The 23,275-nt window shown below is 40.8% G+C and overlaps 1 protein-coding gene across 5 annotated transcripts in view; it reads right to left on the bottom strand.

Moving 5' to 3' along the window:
- LOC121947569 (neural cell adhesion molecule L1.1-like) overlaps positions 1–23,275 on the bottom strand; it is a 57,473-nt gene that overhangs the window by 26,426 nt on the left and 7,772 nt on the right. For 3 of the 5 annotated variants that reach the window (XM_042492677.2, XM_088081588.1, XM_088081590.1), the window contains exons 2-5: positions 7,373–7,746; positions 4,749–4,763; positions 2,612–2,714; positions 1,425–1,594 (exon numbers count right to left, since the gene is read on the bottom strand). In XM_042492677.2, coding sequence (XP_042348611.1) covers positions 1,425–1,594; positions 2,612–2,714; positions 4,749–4,763; positions 7,373–7,517 — 433 coding nt within the window. In that variant the 5' untranslated portion in view covers positions 7,518–7,746. The remainder of the gene's footprint in view (positions 1–1,424; positions 1,595–2,611; positions 2,715–4,748; positions 4,764–7,372; positions 7,747–23,275) is intronic. The other 2 variants (XM_088081591.1, XM_088081592.1) reach the window with 1 other exon arrangement.

Below are 23,275 nucleotides of genomic sequence, written 5' to 3'. Positions count from 1 at the left end.
GAAAAAAAAAAAGTTTTGGAAAAAAATAAATCACCAGAATATGTTCTTTCAAATTCATCCAAAAATGTTTATAGAGAAGAAAATTACCAAGATTACCAAGATGTTACCAAGAAGAAAAAAAAATGCCAAAATGCCAAAAAACAATTGCTAAAAAATCTGAAATTAAAAAAAAAAATTAAAGAAAAAAATCACCTCATTTTTTTCTTTAAAAATTGCCCAAATCTTTGAAGAAACATAACTGCCATTTTTTAATAAAAGAAAAAAATTAAAAATGATTTAATGAAACCAGTTTTCTCGGGTTTCAGAGGTTTAAATGCTAGTGAGAGACGTCTGAATGCATCACAAAAGGTGTCAAAGGGTTAATGGGTCCCCTGTCTGTTTCTGTGTGTAACCAGAGTGTGTTTGTCGGCGGCTAAACACTCAGGTGGAACATCGCCTTGCGCCTGGCAACCCCGTGCACGCCCCCCTCCCGGCCAAGTGACGTCACAGCCCTGTCTCCGGGAAATGGTTGCTACGGTAACAAGAGATGAGAGAGCAGAACAGGTGGCCCCAGCAAACCTCACTGAGTCACTGAAGTGTGTGTGTGTGTGTGTGTGTGTGTGTGTGAGAGGAGGGATTTGTGTCTTACTGTACATCCTTCATAACATCTCATTCATTCTCTGACTCAGCGCATGTGAAGATTACATTGGCTGTACAGTGCTGTGTGTGTGTGTGTGTGTGTGTGTGTGTGTGTGTGCACGCACATCTCTAAAATAAAGAAAAAAAAGAAAATATTATTAAATATTATAATGAGGTCATTTTCATTTTTTTCTACCTTTTTGTGCTGATTTTCAGTTATTTTTTCAGTTATTTTTTACTAATTTCTTGCTGTTTTTTGGGCTCTTTCTTGTTGAGATGCTCAGCACCCATCGGGCCAGTTTGCTGAAGTATGAAGGAGTGACTGCAAGTCTACGATTAAAGACGGACATTTTTGCTCAAAGATGGAACTGTGTTAAAATATCAGGTGATACGGGTTAAACCAGAGCAGAAAATGTCTCCATATGATTGAAGTCTGTCGTTCATGTAAATTATTATTAGCATAATTATATTTTATTTATTTTTTATTATTTCCTTTTTTCTTTATTATTATTTTTCTCCCTTATATTATCATAATTGAATTATTATTTCTTCATTTTCCTCATTATTTTTAACATTTCATACAGAGTCCTCAGTCAGGGAATGTTTCTTTTTATGTATTGTATTGTTTTATGTATTATGTACTTGTATTTGGCCCTCAAACCGTAACCCTTCTACCATTTTCAACATTTAAATGTTGACTTTTGGACTGTTGTTTTAAAATTCTACACCATAAACTTCTTCTAAATGTTGTACTAATACTAACCCGCTGTGTGTGTGTGTGAGTGTGTGTGTGTGTGTGTTTGTACCTTCCACGATGACCTGTATGGTCTGCGTCATGGCGGTCCCCAGGGTGTTGGAGGCGTAGCAGCGGTAGGTGCCGTTGTACCACTCGAGGGGCTCGTCACCTTCGGCTCGCAGCGTCCCGGAGTCGTTACGCGTCGACCTGAACAGCTTGCCGTCCTTCATCCAGCGGAAACTGCAGAGCGGAGAGCGTTTCATCACAACAACGGAAACTCAAAGACAATTTGACAACAAGTGAGACGTCCTCGATGCTGCACGAGATTAAACAGCAGCTCAGAAAAACAGAAACACAAAGAAAACAGTCTGTAAACCTGCAGATATTTGTCACTGAAAAACAGGAGCAGCAACAGCAGAGACGGAGACAGCCGCAGCAGACCCAAACATGGGACAATTTCACTGACTTTAGGCTGCTTCTAGGATTTTAGGACATTTCCTGGATTTTAGGACTTATCGTGGATTTTATAGGACATATCTGGGAATTTAGGACATTTCTAAAATATTAGGACATTTTAGTATTTTTGGACGCTTCTAAGATTTTTGGATGTTTCTAGGAGTTTGGGGCATTTCTGAGGTTTTGGGACGTTTTTAGGATTTCTGGATGTTTCGAAGAATTTTTGGAAGTTTCTAAGGTTCCTGTCGTCGGGTGTGGAACAAGCTCTACCTTGATGCTGTTTTTTGCTCTCTGGCATCTTATGTACAAAAACAACTCCCAGTGTAAAAAACTTAATTTATATTGTCAATTAGAGAGTAATTGGGCGCTCGGCACCTTTTCGGGGGCCAGATTTGGCCCACAGGCTGAAAGTTAAGTATCACTGGTCTAAAATAATAAAGGGTAGGTTTGAATTTGACAAAGGGAGAAAAACAGGAGTGAGGAAGGAGAAGCAGGCGGGGAGGAGTGGGTGGACGGGAAGGAAAAGACAAAGAGAAATGCAAAGCCAGAGAGATGATTTTGTTATTGCCGTGATTTTGTTACGAGAACATTTATCGCCATGCCAACAGAAAGGCCAGAGGGAGGAAGTGGACAAACATCCAGACACATACATATGTCTTGTATTTTCCATTATATTTGTCCGCTCTGTTGCATATAACAAACAAAAACACACACACACACACACACACACACACACACACACACACACACACACACACACACACTGGGTAAATGATACACGGGTGCAGCGGCTGTACGCACGTGGGTTTCGGGTTTCCAGAGGCCTCACAGGGCAGAGAGATGTCCTCTTGAGAAAAAGCTGTGTACGATTTAGGCATCTGTATCAGGACCGGAGGCTGTGACACTGAAACCAAACACACACACACACACACACACACACACACACACACACAGAAATGAAATATTTTGAAATGTACAGCTGAATTAATTACAAATATTCTCCTTCATTGAGAAGACAGCCGTCACTGATCTGCAGCGGTTCCCCCTCACAGCCCGTCATACTTTAATTTACTGAGACTTCAGGACTAGCTGTATGTCTCATTTGTCATTTTTTGTGGTTTCTGTTGCTTTAAGAAATTTCGAACAATATTGTCTGCAGAACTTAATAATTCATGTCAAATCTTACTTTTCCGGATCTTATATTATGACTGCAGAACAAACAAACAGCATAATGGACTAATGTCACCACATCCTGCTCTAAGTGCCTGAGAGACAGCAAAGCAGCAAGCTTGACGAAAAGTGAAAAGACACGAAAACCACAGTGAGCGTGCAGTCTGTCTGCAGCCCTGTGACTCAGGTCTCCTCCGTCCGTTCGTTCAGTATCAAGCAGAACTTTTTATTAACTCTGGTTTTTGCACAGATTAACCTTTAAACCTCTAAATCAATGTCAGTTTTCTTGTGCTGCATTTAGACGCTTTTTAATTGCATTAAAAAAGTTTGATTTCCTTTTTAAAAACTAGGAAAAATATCCAAAATACAAGATCTATAATTCTCTTAATTATACATATAAAATTTTATAAAATACATTTTTTGTTTTGTTTTATTTTTTACTTCTTTTTCTTATTTTTCGGTTAATTTTAACTTTTTACTATTTTTTTGCTAATTGTTGAAACCCAAGCAAATTGGCCTGATTTCTTTCAAAAGACATGGGAAAAGGCAACAAGCAACTAATTTTAAATGTAATGTAATTATGGTTATTAGAAATATAGTTTTCTGGATTTTTTTCCCCCTAGCTTTAAAAACAAAATCCAGATCTTCTAAATGTTGCAATTTGTGGGGATATTTTTGCCAAGTTGCTCATTACCTATCATGTTTTCAAAGATCAAATCAAACCAATTTGCTCATGTGAAAGGTGCCTGAACAAGAAAAGCACAAGAAAAGTGATCCAGGTTTCAAAGGGTTAATTTTATTTTTACCCCCATTAAGTTAAAGCATTACATGCATCTTTTTGGGTGAATTAAAACATTGATATAACTCTAAATGCATGAGGGCCAAACTAAAATAAGATCCTTCTGTTTTACTCTGTAGACATTTTGGAGAAATTGGACTTTATTTTTGAACTTGCGTGGTCTGCCTGTCTGTGAGGACGAGTGCAGGCGGACAAAAGTTCTGCTGCAGGTAACAGTTTTCTCCAAAAGTTTCTTATCTGACACTTGAAATGAAGAGAGGTGCTGCTCTGTAGGCGGGTTTCCATTAACCCCTTAAATTGTGCAAATTGAAAGAGCAAATAAATGATCATAATTAAGTTTTCACTCTCGCATGAGATGGTATTTTAGGCGATTCAAAGAAACACTTTAGTCTTTTCTAGGTCACATGATGCTGTGTCTGTGTGCTCGTCAGGAGGAACTGGCTCCCTCATGAAGCAGCAGGAGCTACAAGAGCTGTTATTGCATCACAAAACTCTGAGAAAGTTGAGCGGATCATCTGGTTTTTAACCCACAATTCCTCTGTGAAATTGTGGACTATCAGCTCCCAGAAATCCCTCATATGTGTCCGCTCCCACATATAAGGGGCTCGCCTTTTCATCACGGCTCCATAACACGCCTACGTGGCCTTGGATTGGAAATAATGACGGCTGGTGCGGTGGCTGCAATAAAATGCTGCTTATGTTTTGAACATCCATCACCATGCACTCAGTGAGTCATCTCATGATTGTATTTTACCAACATTTTGAAAATATCGATAAAAACTTTGCACAAATCTGTCATGGAAACCCGCCTTGTGTGGCTGCAGGCACGGACGATGGAGGACGGACAGTCAGCGATGCGTCAGGTCGGACTGTCGGCCTCCATCGTCTCGATTTGTGGCGGTTAAAGTGTCACTGACGCAAGCGGCCATCAAACACTTCTCGATTGTCACAACAAGGAGAGTCACTTACTGTTTCGCACTTTATCTGTTTGTCCGCACGAAAGCAAGGAGAGGAGAGCAGAGAAAAAACACTCAGACGAGGGCAGAGATTTAAAATGCTGCGCACACACACGCACACACACACACACGCACACACACACACACGCACGCACGCACGCACGCACGCACGCACACAGAGATATGAGAGGAAGATGTTTATGGCAGATTTACTCATTTACTTGATTATAAATAACGCTGATGTTACAATGACTCGTCTAAAGGATTTGCCGTCCTCTGTTTTCTGACTCAGACACGATGGCGTCCCGGATCAATTTACATCTTTCCTCCTCTGTGTCTCCTCCTCTAACTTTCCCTCCCTCTGTGTTTCTCCTCCACTCTGCTCCTCTCTTCACCTTCCCTGTCCTCCTTCATCCATCTCTCTCTACAGCGCTCTCGTTTACATCCCTCGCTTCCTCTCACCGCCACGCCCAGAGGAGAAGGTCGCCGTTTGAAGGTCGAGCTGAACTCGACTCCTCCTCTGCTCCTCTGGGACCTTCGCAGCTGATCCTGCTGACCTTTGAACCTAACCTCCAGCACCAGAGGTCACCTAAACCTGATTGTGTGGATAAGTGTGTTTGTGTTTCTGTGGATGTGTTTAGATTTTAGCTTTATCTTTAAGACTGCTCGCAACATTGTTTTTTCTTTGCGCATTTTCAAGGTTTTCGAGAAAAAATTAGCTATACGTACGTTGTTGCTTCATGTTATGTGCATGAAATTTTGTGCTAAAACGCTAAATGTTGCTGTGCTTTTATTTTGTGCTGCTGTTTCTTGTTGCTTTGCACAGCTTTGTTTTCTGTCTTTGGATTTCCTGTTTGTTAGCTGTTGCTGTCTTCATGGTGTCCTGCTGCTGTTGTAAAGTGAATTTCATCATTTTAAAGGTTTCAATCATCTTACCAAAGTTCAACTGTTGGCTGACACAAGCGCATTTACAGAAATGTTGATTAATGTGTGCTGTCCTTATACATAAAAGAAGTGAAATGAAGAATGAAGTAAATGACATGCAAGAAGATGAAAAACATGTAAGTTACTAAAAAGCATTTTTTGTTTTCATTCATTTCAGTGCAATATCAAAATAAACCTGCAGACACGTGTTTCAAACCGTGAACATCTCATGTGGTCGACTTTGATTTGTTAAACATATTGTTAATTGAAAATGCATGCATTGAATCCAAAGTTAATGTTTAGATGCTGAAGTGAATAAAAACAGTTGCCAGCACAATCTAAACTTAACACGCCATAACGCCATAACGCCATAACACAAACCTGTATGATTGTTCAGTTATTTGGGAGAGCAACCCAACTCACAAGGAAAAATGTTGGCATTATACGTTTCTGCAAACTACAGATATGTTACATCCCTGTTTTTGGAAAATGTTTCTTTGCGTTTCACTTTAACGCTTTGGTTTAAAGCGCGGTTAGGGTTAGGCACAATAAAAACAGCTTTTAATAACAGCAACAAACGTGGCAGAATAAACATGAAAGATGCAAAAAAAGAGCTCAGTCAATGAAGAAAAAGATTTTTGAATAAGCTCGGAAAAAATGTCAAGTGAACTATATTTATATTGTTAAATTATTAATAATTAATTACAGCATTATTACAGAAATTCAATTTTTAAGCATTTTATCTCAGATCATTTCTTGCTTTGTATTTTTGTTTTGTTTTACTTGCTCTTTTTTTGGTTTATTTTTGTTTGTTTGGATATTTTTTATATATATATGTAATTTCCTGGTACATTTTTATAAATTTGATGACTGGGTCAGTTCTTCTTGTGCTGGTCATTATTTCCTTCCCATGTTTTTGAATAAAATAAAGCCAGCTTGCCCAGGTCTCAAAAGGTTAAATAAATAATTTGATTGTATTTCCATCTTTGCTGAGCAAGTTTTATGTGAAAGGAATTAAAAGTCTGTCCCAGTCTTCAGCCTGCTGAGTAGCGGTCGACTGATACTGGTTTTTCAGAGCCGATACCGACACAGATTATCGCTGCTAAATGAGACCGATAACCAATATTTGGATCAGATAAACATTTACAATAAAAAATGAAAATATTTGACAAAATTTAGAATATTGGCAATATAACAAACTCCAACACAAAACTTTGTTTAAATGCTTTTATCAAATGTTTAATCAAACCTGAAACTTTCAGCATCATATACAGCAAGTTCCCCGCAATTTATTTATATATTTTTTCATAAGTTCAGCAAAAATTAAATAAAAAAATTTGTAAATTAAAAATATCTAATTTAAAAAGGTTTTACAAAGTAAAAGTTCCTCCCATGCTGATACTTTTTCTGCCCTGCTGTTGGCTGAGTTTAACACGTACACTTTTTCATTCATTCATTTTATTGGTGATAATTAAAATAAAATGCAGACACAGATATATTGGCCCCTATAATTAAACCAGGTCTATTAGGTGAAGTTTTACGGTATCCGTGGTTTGCAGAGATGTATAATGCCAAAAATGCATTCTGAAGACTTTGCTCAGGAGATTTGTGTGTTTCTATGTTGATTATTTTTGGAATATTGTTTTGAACACGTGAAATGGAAACAGACGCTCTGTACTGACAGCGAGACGCTGAGGACGCAGGAGTACTCACAGTCTTTGGGGATGTGGATGGCTCCCTGAGCGAGCGGAGGCGAGGAGGAGAGGAAGGACAGAGGGAGGAGGAGGAGCAGGATCAGGGGGAGGGCGGGGGTGCACGGCCCCCTATAGCCCGTCCACCGGCGCTGTGACACACACATCTCTCAATGTCCCATGAAAAGTGACGCGAGACACCCACACACTCATTAACAAATAAAAAAACACACACACACACTCCCACCGTATGCACCCAATCAGACACACACACACTTCAGGGAGCTCCCTCTGCAGAGCGCAGACCAGTAAACAACTGTTTTAAGTTGTGTGTGTTTGACAGTCCGGAGCCAGACTCTGAGTGTGTCTCCGTCAGGACGGACGCTCCTGCTCCGACTGTGAGGAAGAAGGAGGGAGAGGAGAACAAAGGAGGGACGAAGAGGGGAGGAAGGGAGGGCACACGGGACGGAGAGGGAGAAGAGAAGAAGGAAAAGACATCATTAATTTCATCAAACATAAATCATCCCAGAACAAGACAAACATTAATTTACTCCAGGAGGGAAATGTGACTTCATGTTGACCTACAAATTAAAAATTCACAATTAACTCCAGGCAGGAGAGAGTGTGTGTTTAAAATTATTATATTTAATATTTTCTCATTTTAAAGACGCCCCTGTGTGTGTGTGTGTGTGTGTGTGTGTGTGTGTGTGCGTGTGTGTGTGTGTGTGTGCGTGTGTGTGTGCGTGTGTGTGTTAAAGACGAAGGCATTAGGTCATCCTGATAAAGACAGAAGATCAGATCAAAGCAGCAGGAAACATCTTCTCCACTAATGACATTACAAAGACAGATTGTGTGTGTGTGTGTTTCTGCCACATCGACTGCATTTCCATTCATCTAAACATCTTCTCTTTTGTCCCCGGCTGCTGACTGAACACTGACCCGTGACAGCAGGAGTGTCGGACGGGAGGAGGGAGAGGAGGGGGAGGAGGGAGAGTCTGGGGGTGAAAGCAGACACAGATGGATCCCCCTTTGTTCCTTTTTATCGCCGCCTCCAACACGCAGGCCAAAAACCTCCAAGTTTGGTCATTTTCTTGCTTTTACTTGAAGCGGGGATTACACGCCCCTCCGTGGGCTCACTTTAAAGCTCGTGAAATCCTTTTTTTAAATCCGCTCTGCACTTTTTAAAAAACTCACAGTTGCTCTAAAAATAACTGACTGGCACGCTGAAGCCGTTGAAATCAGGCTGCGGCTCCATTTAGGGGGAATACTTTCATCAAATAAAAACAGGAGAGAAAAAATTCAAGGTGATCCTCTGAAGAATAAACAAAGCAAAAACAGAGATCTCTCTCTCTGCTGGAGCTTTTTCAACCAACCATGTTCTCTTGAAATGACATTAATTTACTACCAATATCCTCTTTTTGTTTGCTTTTTAAGGTTTTTTTCTGCTAGTCGACGTGAGCGTGAGGATGACGGCGATGTTTAAAGTGCAGGATCTGTGAGCGGATAAGTTCAGACAGCAGTTCAAGTGCTGAAACTTTAATTAAAGTGATAGCTGTGGATCCGTGCGGTGAGGCTGTGTGAGGTACTCGTGTATAGTTTACAGTATCTGGCTGACATGAAAAAAAACCAAAATGTAGCCACTTTGAAAAAAAGGCGTGCCAAAAAAAAATCAATGTGAGTCTCAGCAGCCGGTTACACGTCAACGCTTCTTGCATGAAACGTTAAATTTACGTTGCAGTTTGGCGTCTGGTTCACACGACAACAGTGTTTTGGAGGCCTGAAAATGCCGACTTTTGGAAACGGTTTCCAGAGTGTAATTTTTGGAAACGCCATCCCTTCTGTCAGAATCAGAAATACTTTATTGATCCCTGAGAATAAACTGCCTTTAGTTACAGATGCTCCCATTCAAAAGTCTTAAAAGAAGGAGGAAAGTGTAGAATATATCAATACAATTTAAACACAAGTACTAATATAAAATAAATATATCTAAACACTAAAGTATAAATACAAACCGGCGATGCGCAGATCCTGTGAGAACGGCGACGTCACGGTTGCACTTTGCACTTTACGTATTGGATAAAACCGTGTGAGTATGATTACAACAATATCAACAATGGCGGACCGCCGGCTGCGTTTGTGCTGCTGACTCTACTGAGTGTATCAACGCCATTTGTTCTCATGTGTTTGTTCACCATCATCCTCTTGTTTGTTGGCAATTTTTAAGGAAAATATTTTGGCTTTTTTTTTTCTTTGAACATTTTAAATTATTTTTAAAGAAAATATTTTGGTGATTTTTTTCTTTAAATATTTTTGGAAGAATCAGAAGAATTTCTGGCATTTTTTTTCACTTTAAAATCTTAGTGATTTTTTCTTTTCACTTTAAATATCTTTTGGCATTTTTTCTTTTTACTTTAAATATTTTTTGCCATTTGTTTCTTCGTTTTTTCTCTACAAACATTTTTGATGATTTTGAAAGAAAATATTTATTTCTTCCAAAAATTTGGCTGATTTATAAGGACAAATTTGGGTGATTCTTTTTCTTCAAAAATGTTTTGATCATTAAAAAAAATTTAAAAAATAAAACTGGTGGATACTGTATTTTTTGGTGTTTTTTTTTTTTTTTTTATGTGGCTAAAACACATTTTGATATCATCTCCTCCATACAGCACGGTAATGCTGAGCTGTGGGGTGCGTCAACCGCCAGACTGTACATGAATGGCGATTGGATCTTTCCGACTACATAAAAAGGCCGGATGTTAGTGGACGTTTTGTCCAGTGGGGACAGGCTTTAAGAGTCAGTTGGCCATTTTAAAGCAACAATGGGAAGTTATGAAAATTAGAAATGAAACACGTCCGTCTGCGACTGAACAGACACCAGACCGAGTCCTGGAAACAAGAGCAGACAACCAGGGCAGCGGAGATTACAGGAGGTGTCATAACTTATCAATCTCTGAATGTAACCGCCTCGAGTCCTCTGCCAGGGCTTCTCTTAAAACACACATGCACACGCACACACACACACACACACACACACACACACACACACGCTGGCTGAGGGGTAAGGAGTGACAGCTGGCTAATGTAGACCCCCTCATACATCTAATAATTACGCAACCTGTCTCCAGCACACACATCTCTCTCTCTGTCTCTCTCTCTCTCTCTCACACACACACACACACACACACATACACACACAGACAGGAAACATACATGACCCCCATTTCAGCTCCTATTGTTGTCAGGTCCTCACCCATTGTCAATTATAACTCTTGACTCTCTCACACACTCACACTCACACACTCACACACACACACACAGACACATCTGCCCTGCCTCACGGTCACTTAAACACACACACAGAAACACACACACACACACACACACACACACACACACACACACACACACACACACACACACACACACACACACCTGCCCCGGGCCCCTGGCGCTGCTGTTACCTGCCAGGCTTATTTACAAATTAAATGACCCAAACATAACAGTAGGACGTAAATCGTGTGTGTGTGTGTGTGTGTGTGTGTGTGTGTGTATTAATGAGGAAAAGATAACGACCTGCAGTCGGGGGTTCCCCAGATGTAAAGAAGCACGCAGAGAACGTAACAGACACACGTGGAAAATGAGTGATGGCTGATGAAAATGTCCCAGCATGCTCTGCTCCGACTCTGGTTTGTGGTTTTAATTCACTTCCTTTAATTTAAATATTCATGGACGTCCTGCTGCGGCGCCGAGTTAAGGAGCGGGGGAGGGCCGGCGCTCATTAATGTATTAAGTCTTAATCTACGGACGTTTGATGACGGCTGGTCTCTCAGACGTGTGGAGTGTGTGTGTGTGTGTGTGTGTGTGTGTGTTCAGACACTTGACCTCTGCAAACAGAATCCTCTGAGTTGCATTTCACTGCGCACAATGACATTTAACGCCGCGTATTGTTCGCTCCTCATCATCGCTAACGCATTATGGCCTCTTGAATCAAATCAGACAGGGAGCCATTAGAGGAGACGAGAGTCCATTTAGGATTTAGAGACGAGAGACGAGCAGGAGGAGACATCCTGTTTGTGCTGTAAAGTGAAGCATCGTTCAGGGTGGAGTTCAGTTTATAACAAAAGTGTGTGTGGAGGTTTTAACCCCGAGACACTCGGCCTGCTCTGTTGTGGGGCCACTTTTGTAACATGACAGGAGGCCAGGGGCCAGTCACAGCAACCCCAGACTTTACCACATGCCTAGGATTTTAGGACAGTTCTTTTTTAGGATGTTTCTATGATTTTAGGGACATTTCTTCTAAGGGTGTTTCTAGGACTTTTTTGGACATTTCTGCTATTTAAGGATGTTTCTTAGATTTTCGGATGTTTCCGAAGGTTTCAGGATGTTCCTATGATTTTAGAACATTTCTTCAATTTCAGGACATTTCTAGGATTTTAGAACATTTCATGCATTTTAGGACATTTCTGCTACTTTTGAGGTGTATCTAGAATTTCAGGACGTTTCTATGATTTTAGGATGTTTCTAGAACTTTTGGACATTTCAAGAGATTAGGAAAGTTCACACATTTTACAGCATTTCTATGATTAAAGGAGGTTTCTAGGAAAATTTTAGGACATTTCTTGGATTTCAGGATTTGTCCGAGGTTTCAGGGCGTTTCTAGGATTGAGGATGTTCCTATTTTTTAAAGAACATTTCTACAATTTCAGGACATTTCTATGTTTTTAGAACATTTCATGCATTTACGGACATTTCCTCTTTTTTTAGTAAGTTTCAAGGATTTTAAGGTGTATCTAGAATTTCAGGACGTTTCTACGATTTTAGGATTTTTCTAGAACTTTGAACATTTCACAAGTTTAGGAAAGTTCATGTATTTTACAACAGTTCTATGATTAATGGAGGTTTCTAGGATTTTAGGATGTTTCTGAGATTTCAGGACATTTTTAAGATTTTAGGGTGTTTCTATGATTAAGGATGTTTCTAGGATTTGGGGAAATTTCTACGATTTCTAGGATTTTAGGACATTAGGGGCTTAGCCAAGAGCTCCGTTGGGGGTGTGTTGGATCCTCTACTGGTACTTGTTTTGATGAACAAGCTCTATTTTGACGCTGAAAGTGGGAGAGATTCATTGATATATTTTACATTTGGGTCTTTTTTTGAAAACAAATAAACAAACAAAAACAGAGCTGAGACCACAGCGACAAAAACAGCGACTGAGAGTTTGACTGGAACTACGGCGGAAAATAAAAAAAACCTTTCAAGACAAGCTTTCGGAGTGGATGATCTCGATAAAAAAAAAGTCAGAAAAGTCAAAAAGAGAGAAAAAGTTCCACATCGCAGCCTTAAGAAGAGCTGGTTATAAAGTTCTGATAGCAGAAATCCAGACAGACTTCTTGGAGATTTTGGGACGAGTAACAAGAACAGAGGAGCATCTGTTGTATGTTAACATGTTTGACAGCGACCGCAGAACAAAGTTAATGTCATTTTCTGGAGCTTTCTTCCTCTTAAAAGTGCCAAATGTCAGGATTTATGAGCGGTTCGCAGAATCTCAAGCTGCTGAAAACAAAGTTAAGTGCGTGTCATTACAGAGTTCAGACGCCGTGGGCAGCCACGTGCCCGTTCTGTACCACGTAACAGTAAACATACTGTACCAGTTTCCTCCAGAGTCCCGAGCCGTCCCCCAGAAGCTGAGGGGCTTTAGAGGGCGGGCAGGTGGAGCGGCCGGTCCACCGGGAGGCCTGAGGGGAGGAGGGGCGGGTGCAGGTGGGACGGTCTATTGGGAGGCCTGAGGCGGGGAGGAGGATCGAGGGGGCGGGGATCACAGGGTAAAGACGGCGGTCGGAGGGGTGGGGGCTGCAGGTGGAGTTAAAGTGCGCGACAGAGCGAGAAATTAATTCATTGATAGATTCCGATCTGCGGGAAAGAATTGGGAAGAGCGGATGGAGAGATTACGCAAAGACGAGGAGGATGGAGGGGAAACTTCCCCCTCAGTGCACAGAGAGACACACCCCACACACATGCACACACACGCACGCACGCACACACACACACACACACACACACACACACACACACACACACAGTGATACATGTGAAGATGAGGAGAAAGAAAGAGCTATTCCCAGTTTGTCCCTCCCAGTTGGCTGCGTGACCTAAATTCACCTAAATTCATTATTCATTGCATCCTACACATTTACGACTACACACACACACACACACACACACACACACACATACATGCACACACACACACACACACATACACACGTATATGCTGACCATGCTGAAAGGCGGGGTGACCAACCTATAGGTGATTTCATCTGTGTGTGTGTGTGTGTGTGTGTGCGTGTGCATGTGTGTGTGTTGAGTCGTAGATCCCACTGCTGATGTCCTTCACATCAGGCCTCATGAATATGTATCGCAAATGTCATTTTAATAAAGCGCCACAGAGTTACACATGTGAGTGTATTTGTGTGTGTGTGTGTGTGTGTGTGTGTGTATGTGTGTGTGTGTGTAATCCTTATATACTTCTATAATAAAACAGACTATCCCTGTCTGGATTATGTTAATGTCGACATAATGAGAATGAAGATTGTAAGATTGTATTTCCGTTTTTAATTTGTTTTTCTGCGATTCACAAAACTCACGGTTTGATTCGATACGACACAGCGGTGGTACGTTTCGGTTTTGTTTTCAATACAGCAAAAAGTGAAAATGTTGTGCTACACAAATAAAAAAGATAAGAGATTTGCACTCAATAGCAGCGATACTTAAATAATGTATCAGCAATGAATGCTCAATCGACGTAAAGGAGAAAACACAACTTAAAGGAGCATTCAACCTGTGCTTAATTATCGCTTTACCATAAATTGGAGAACTTAAGAGTGACACTGGATACTACATTTCCCAAAATGTACCTCGACAGTGTCTTTGTTATATCTCTCCTGCCTGTCTGATAAACTCCACGTCCCAAGTTTTCAATGCCGGCTCTCTATTACAATGTTGTTAGTCACCTGAACTGGGTCGAAATTACTCCGCTGCACAAAAGAAAACACTAACACCTGCTAACATCCTCGTTTTGTGTGTGGGAGAGGTTTCCAATCGGCTTCCACAGATATACAACACTCGGGTGGATACGTTATTTTTTGCCTCTTTACAGTCGAGATGCAATAACACAAATTACCGTTTGTTTTTCCACAAGCAGCGCTCAAACATCATTTAAAACTTAGTGTGAGAGAGAGACTGAATAAGTCTAAAATATTTAAAAGAAATGGCCACCATCAACACTTTCACTGGCCTCCATGCTGCTTTCTAACGTTTGCTAACCTGTTTTCTGGCCTGTCCGTGACGTCAAATGTGATACTCCAAAAAAAGACAATCCCACACACAGAAAAATGTACTCGTCTGCTGCAGAACCGTGTACACAGCTCCAGTCTACTTTTTTTGGTGTGTTTTCCTGTGTTTAAAAAATCCTGCGAACATGTCATAATTTCAGTGGAAAAGGGGTGTTTAGAACATCCTTTTAAATTCTTGTCTCTAAGATTATTGAAACTGAAAAACAAAAATAGATTTATGGCCTTTTAGAAAAAGACCCTTGAATGTCCACCGTATGAATGGACATTTTGTTTGAGCAGAAAACTAAAATCTGCTTTTCTTTTCTTTTTTTCACATTTGCAGTTCATTTCTTGACCTTTTTTTGTGTGCACTCATTGCATCCGGATGTCTCATCAGCCGAACACGAGATGTGATTTCAACATATTCAGTTTCCAGCATTCAGACTTTGAGACAGCCAAGTATCTTCTGGTAAAGAGACACTCAGTTTTTTTCCCGACACAAGTCACCCTTCTGATGTCATCATTATGTCACCATCACCTCCACACACACACACACACACACACACACACACACACACACACACACACGCACACACACACACACACAGAGAGAGAGAGTCTGTTAAGCTGCCTTTGTGTCCGGGTCTAACTAGACTGGGAGTCCCTGTGGACGGCAGGAGATGAATAACTCAATGAACACGAGGAGGTTTCTGACCCTCCAACATCATCTGACAGTCCTGCAGCCGCACGCTGTCGTCTCCTCCTCTCTTCCTTTGTTTTCTTTCTATTTGTCTCTACTCCTCCGTCATTACTCAGTCCTCTGCCGTCCCGTTTGTGAGTGCAGCTCCTGTCTCTGGCTCCAGTGATGTGTCTGTAGTGAAACGGCTCGAGGCGAGGCTTAAACATGAAAACTCCCTCCTCTTATCAGCTTCAACCATAAAAGAAAGGCTGTAATACAGAGACGAGCATCCAGCCCCCCATTCATTAAGACGCTGCAGATTTGTCCAAGTGATGTTCTGCTGACGGTTGTGATCGCTGGCAGAGAGTTTTAGCCGAGCTGGCGGCGTGGCTCCAGGGATGGACATGTCGGTCGGTCCAGACTGAATTATCTCAACAACTATGCAGGTTTCAACTCACCCTCAAATTGTGCAAAGTGAAATTGCAACTATAAAATACATCTAATGGAAACATGACAATTTTGAAAAAAACTCCCATTTATCACGAAGAAGTTTTTATGCTCACATGAGGTGGTATTTCAGGTGATTCATAAAAGCCATATTTGGCAAAACTGCAATTTTTTTTCACATAACTGAGAAAGTTGAGCGGATGACAATGACAACATCACTCAGTGGAAACGCAGTCACCTCACAATTGTGTTTTATCGACATTGTGAAAATATCACCCAAATTTTGTGAAAATCTGTGATGGAAACCTTTGAAATCTTGTTCATGTTCCCCAGAGATGAAGGTTACTAACTTTGCTGATCCTCTGACTTTTCCTCTCACACCACATTTATGATTTTATCTCAGCAACAGACTGGCTCAGACGTTTATGCTCCCCACAGGATGAATCACACAGAGACGACGCTACAGAGCCGCATCGAAGTCTCTCTTCAGTACCGCACACACGCATGTTTACACAGAACCAAACAATGGAGGCATCATCCCGCTCCGCTGTGATATTATACTCTCGGCATCCCGCGATCAAAACAGGCATGACGGGCGTGACGCTTAACACACGAGCCTCTAGCGTGACAAAGAGCATGTGCATCAACAGCACTTTATAAACAATAACAAAGGCATAAGATGTCGATCTCAGTCATTCACGTGCGTTTCTGTTAAATGACGGCCGATCTCGTCCTCTGCTCGGAGGATAAGGACCTCCTGAAGCTCATAGCTTTCCCAGTTTGCAGACATTTACAGATGCTACTCTTCTTTAAATTAGTCGCGATGCGATAAGGTATTATATACAGAACGGCGCGATTGCCTTTACACAGGCAGTGTGAACGCGGCTATTATTTGACAAGAGTTTGAAACATTTTCAGCCGTGTTTGCTGAAACAAAAGCGAGTATTTTTTAACAACAGGTCAGAGCGTTTCCAGCTGTGCTAATAGCAACAAAAACTGGTATTAAAAAAGTGTTTTGGACCTTTGCAGCTTTGTTCGTCGTGACCGACGCTGGGGTTTTTTAGCTGGAGGTCTAAAAAGCGAATGTTTTTTTAAATGAGCGTTTGGGACATTTCCAACAAATGTCCATATTTTTTCACAGTTTATCAGCTGTTTATCACAGTGTTGTTACTACCTGTTCTTAGGTCAGAGGTGAGACCACTCTGCCCCTCCTTTCTGCGATCGAATGTTATAAACAGAACAGCGAGGCAGCGTAACAGCGTGATGATCCCGCCTTGAACAGTCAGTTTAAATGCGGTTATTATTTCTGTAATCCTGCTGACAAACAGGCAAACAAATTAACCAAAAACAAGATCCCATTTGTCAATATCATCACATAAATATCTGCCAACTCTTGGTGTATGCATCTAACAGGGCTGCAACTAACAAGTATTTTCATTAACCATTACCCTGGCGATTTTTGTTTTGAAGAATAAATCACAGTGAAGTCTTTAAACGGCTTATTTTGTCCGACCAGTAGTCCAAAATCCAAAAATATTCAATTTAAAATCACACAAGACAAAGCAAAGCAGCAAATCGGCACAACCGAGATGCTGATTCTGAAAATGTTTGGTATCCGTACTTCAAAAAAGACAATTATTGATTATCAGAAGATGCTGATTTACTTTCTGTCCTTTGATGACGTCACTCTTCAGTGTACAGATATGTCTGTGTCTCACTGTCACAGCATTAAATTATACGCTGTGCCGTTTCTGTCTGTTTGCCTTTCAGATGGGATGCCGGAGACGCTCTCCCCCGCCGGTCCCACAGCACACTCCGACGCCTTTCACATTCAAATCAGCTCTTATTTGGCGTGACATTGTTTGGCCACCTCTGGATTGCCCTTCCTCCAACCAAACACACACACGCACGCACACACACACACACACACACACACACACACACACACACACACACACACACACACACTGCTGCACACACAGTATCATGTGTTTGTTTCTGATTCGCCTCTCTCCACACGACAAACGAAGCGACTGCATAGGAGCGCATTAATCAGTCATTAGTGACGGTATGTTGCTGGATAAACAGCAGCCGCCGCGCTGGGTGGCTTCCTGGCCCGGATGGGGTCTATTAGATTTAGCTGAGGGGCGAGTGGCACCAGCTGCGAGGGGCCACAGTGTAACGGAGCGCTCAGGGCGGCATAAACAGGACCCACGGCCATAAATCCATCACTGCCTTCACACAGACGACAAAGAGGAGAGAGCCGCGCAAACAGGGAGAAAGAAAAGCAACAACTAATGAATTCAAACAGAATATGGAAAAAAACAAGCAAAAAACAGGGTGACGGAGAGGTCAGAAACCCAAATGACAATACCCAATAACAATATTATGAATTACAGTAAAAACATCCTAAAATCCCAAAAAGTCTTAATCCAAGAAATACCCTTAAATCCTAGAAACATCCTAAAATATTAGAAAAGTCTGAAAATTCTAGAAATGTCCAAAAATCCTAAAAATGACCTAATTCTTAGAAGCATCTTAAAATGCTAAAAAGTCCTAAAAATCTGAGAAATACCCTAAAATCTTTAAAATGTCCTACAATACTAGAAACAAAAATTCTAGAAATGCCCGAAAATCCTAGTAATAGTTAAAAAAAAAAAAGTGAAAGATGAAATAGAAACAGGTCATATTAGAGAAGATGGTTTAAATGATGTAATCCTCTTACTGGTCAGTAATTGATTAATCTAATCTAACCATATTAACACGGTCCGGATTAAAACATGAAATCATCCACATTATTAGTGATGAACTCAGAATAAAGCTGCTAAGCCGCAGCCCTGTTAACCCTTTGGAACCTGAGCGATTCGGTTTAATTTCTTTCAAAATCATCAAGAGAAGGCAATGAGCTACTTGACAAGACATAAAAATAAGTAGGAAATTCATAATAAAACAAAACAAAACGAGAAAATTACTTTAGAAATAAGCAAAAACAAAAAAGGAAAATGATCCCAAAAAATACAGATAGTTATTTTAAAAATATATGTGCATGTATTTATTTATTTATTTAATTATAGTAACTATGATTATTGTTTTCTGGAAATTCTTCCCTAGTTTTTAAAGAAATATTTTCCTCACCCACCTCCTTTTTTCCCCCCCTAATTTCTAGCTTATTATCTTGCCATTTTTACTAATTTTTAAAAAAATTTTTGGGACATCTCTTGCCAAGTTGGTCTTTTCCCCATATTTTAAAATAAATCAAACCAATTTCAAATTTGCTCAGCTTTCAAAATCGTAAAAAGCTTGTGCAAAAGAAAACGGATTTCAAATCCAGGTTTCAGAGGGCTACCAGAGGAGAGCGTCCCAGCTAGTTTAATGTCAATCAATACATGAACTGATCATATATCACACGTGTGACGGGCTCAGTTAACCATTTAAACACTGCTGACCAGCAGAATCAGGGAGAGACTGACTCTCTGCTTCGTCTTCTCTCGTTTCATTCTGTTTTCTGCTCCTGTAAGTCAAAATTTGGGATGTATCTGTTGTGAAATATTGGCTGACACTGATAGCAATGTGTTTGTTGTCACAGAGTGACGGTTACCAGCTGATTTTTAACAGCTATCATAAACACAAATCACAACATGCTACACTCCATGCTACACTATCACTTCATGCTTTTTTTAACTGAATCTGAATAAGGCAATATAAAAATGACATTAAAGCACAAATCTGCTGATTTTTTGGTCGCTTTAGGGAAGCTGAGCTATAAACACATCAATGTCATGCTACCAACTTTTAAATTATACCACCAGCAGACAAAAAAACCTTGTTTTTTCTGGCCACCATCAATATTCTCTCTCTTTTAGCTCTGATTTTGGTCTCCACCATCTTCCTGAGGAAATATCTGTCTTCTTAGCTGTTAAATGCTCCACTATGTTTACCAGCTGTGTCTGTGTGCTGTTTGCTGCTGAGGAGGCAGAGTAAAGCGGGTTTAGCAGCTTTTTTTTGGATGAAGTCAGCTGCCTGCTGGACAAACCCATTTTGCAGAGAAAATGTTGGCTTTGCATGTTTCTGCAAACCACAGATACATCACATTTGCCCGTTATGATATAGCTCATACTTTGAAACCCGAAACGTGGTAAAGTTTAAGCACAAAAAGCATATCATATTTTGGCTTAAAATGCCAAGTTTTGGTGCCACAATCCCTGCTGGAAATGCAGCAATGTCTCAATAAACCACAATTGCTTTTTGTGGCGCTATCTTTGGCAGAAAAACACCTAATTTGGTGCCCAAAAAGCTGCTGGAAACACAGTGATGACTCTCAAACACAAGCCATTTTATTGTTAGTATCGAACAGTCGTCTGCAGCTTGGCAGGTATCACATCTCCCAGTGACTAAATCAATTCATAAACTATGTCACTTTAGAAACATTAATATGACACGTATGAAATGTACAAATGTTGTGTATTTGTGGTTTGCATAAAGACACAAAGCCAACATTTTCTTCTGGTAACTGTGCTGGAGGGAAACTGCAAAGTTGGGTGATAAATCTTCAAATAATTTACCATACACATATTAATTTGATAAATTGTTAATACACAGATGCAGCAGCTGTAAAGTATTTCTAGGTTTTTAAAATAAATGAAAATATTTTGATTGATTGTTGACTCGTCTTGATAACGTGGCTGTCAAACTTAGCGAGGCCCGAGGCAACAACCAGCTTAAACAGTAAATTACCCTTCATTATGTAGAAAGGCTCTGATGAAATGTTTTCACCACTGACACCATCATCACACACACACACACACACACACACACACACACACACACGTAGTGATCCACCCGCCTACACACAGCCTCTCCTGAGCCCACCACATCCACCCACCCACGCACACTCGCCACCACCCAGAGGCTCGTCTGGCTCGCCTGCTCAGACTCTTCACGGCTGCTGCCAATCCACCGCGAGCCACGACTCCCGGCAGCCACTCGCATCACACCTAATCCCCGCCGGCAGGTAGAAGAAGTTACCGCGCTTTGATTCAGGCTCTCGACATAATAACCTCATCCTCTTGATCTTCAAGGTGTGAGGTCACACCCGGCGGCTGCTCTCCATCTCGAGAGGACCGGCCCGAAAAAAAAGGTGCGCACAGGTGATCGTTTTAGACACAGTTTCTCAGATAGAGGTATTTTTGAGATACACGGTGACCTGAAAGCTCAAAGCACTGCAACTTAAAAATACAAGTGACAACACAAGATAACACAAATAAACCGAGCAAATGAAGGAAACATCGTCACCAATTTGACAACATACGCACAACAACCTCCACAAAGTAAAAGACAAAAACATCTGGGTTTCTGGTTTGAGTGAGTTTTAGTTGCCTGCAGGTGAGGAGCAAAAGAGGCGAAAACACTGTCCCGTCCCACAACAATTAAGCTTTATATTAGCTTTTTTCTACTTGCTGGTTGAATACAGGAAAAGTTTCCTCTTAATTTGATCGTCTTCAATCTCTTCAGCCGATGTGGGGGTGCACTCTTACACTGTGATCTGTAAAGTTAGGCTTTCACCTCTAAGCATCATTTTTTAACCTGTTTATACTCCTGAGTGAGTTTGAAATCCTCGTTATATCCTTCAAGAGATACTGTGGATCAGTGATTTTAATGTGCATAAAGCAGCATCGAAGTGCCAGCTGAGGATCAACAGAGTTCCTCACTAAGCCCGTTATGTCCTCAAATCCTCCAAACATAACTGCAACGCTAGAAATGTGTACAGTCCTCGAAACTTCCAAAATTTCTAGAAACATGCCAAGAATCTAAGAAATGTCCTAAAAGTTTAGATATGCCCAAAATCCTAGAAAAGTCCCAAAATCCTACATATGTCCTAAAATCTGAGAAATGTCCAAATTCCTAGAAATGTCCTCAAATCTGAGGTGTAAGATGTCAAATTTAAGATGTTAATAATATTTAAAAACTGTCCTTTGAATCGCCCGCTATCTCGTCTGTGTGTCCTCTATCTAAGAAGCCACGACTCTGTCTCAGAGTTACACCACTCCCAGGAGGCAGATCGCATTTCTTTATTTCCACTCAACTCAGAGAGCCTCTCTCTTTATCTCCCTCCTCCCCCGTCCCTCCCCTCCGCCTCCCCCACCCTGAGACAACAGGAAGGAAGGTTTAAATTAAAAGGAGATTTGATGCTTATCATGTTATTCAATCAGTCGGTGAAAATGTCAATTTGCATTGTGCGTAAGTGTGTCTATGTATATGTGTATATATGTGTATCTGTGTGTGTGTGTGTGTGTGTGTGTGTGCAGCCTGTCTCCCATCCCTTTCCATCTTTCCCCCATCACCATGGTAACCCCCTGACTCCAGCAGCACACAGCAATATTCCTCTCCCCCATCCCCCACGCTGCCCCTCCTTTTTTTCTCCCATCCCCCACTCCGTCCCTCCACACCTCTCCCTCGCTTTCTCTCCGGTGCCACTCCCTGCATCTCCTCGATTCACCTCTCTCTCTCTCACTCTCACACACACACACACACACACACACACACATGCACACACACATGCACACACACTCTCTCCTGCTATTGTCTCCCACCTGCCTTTCGTCCTCCGGTCTGTTTTTGGGGAAACGTCTTTCTCTCTCTCTTTTTTTCGTCCTCTTTTGTGCAGCGTCTTAAAACGCAGCGACGTAAACAAAAACTCATCAATATCTCACAAATGCAAAGAGACAGATGGTCAGCTCAGGGAGAAGTTACGGCATCAGGGACTCACTGCAGGTACGAGGAGATAAATAAAAAGCCGCGAGAGAAACAGACGGACCGCACAGCAATTAGGAATCCCAAATTTAGAGTGTTTTTACCCCAAGGAAGCTTCTGCTCGTTTTCATTGTTTTCTAACGTAACCGACATTATTTTCACGTCTGAATTCATTAGTATGACGCTGCCGGGGCAGTTGATCCACCACGGACTTAACTAGGATTTTTTTTTCCAGGAAACTGATCTCTTCCTTTGAAAATGTTTTTGAAATATTAAGAAACTGAGAAATAATGCATCTGAAAATGAAACAAAAAAACGACCTCAAATTAATGAGCTGGATGTCACCCTTTGAAACCTGGGGGAAATGGCTTAATACCTTTCAAATACAAGAAGCAACTTAGCAAGACAAAAAAAAATTAAATAAAGTTGCAAAAATTACCAGAAAAAAGAAAAAAAAAACACTAAAAAGTGCTAGAAAAAATGTACATATTATAAATATTAATATTTTTCTGCAACATAACTTTAAGTATAAAATGATTATAATTATAAATGCATATAATTAGATATTTTCCCTATCTTTGGAGTCATTTTCTAAAATTCTAAAACAGGTTTTTGGTGGGGTAGTTTTATAATTTTTTGCAATTTGTGGGACATTTTTTGGTTGGTCATGGCTTTTGCTCCCTCCAAAAAGAAAACAAAGCAAACTGCTGAGGTTTCA

The sequence above is a fragment of the Plectropomus leopardus genome, chromosome 9 (genome assembly GCF_026936395.1).
Source record: "Plectropomus leopardus strain MGB_pleo_1.0 chromosome 9, ASM2693639v1, whole genome shotgun sequence".
NCBI lineage: Eukaryota > Metazoa > Chordata > Actinopteri > Perciformes > Serranidae > Plectropomus > Plectropomus leopardus.
Note: the sequence above shows the minus strand (reverse complement) of the source record. Positions and strands in the feature narration are given on the sequence as shown.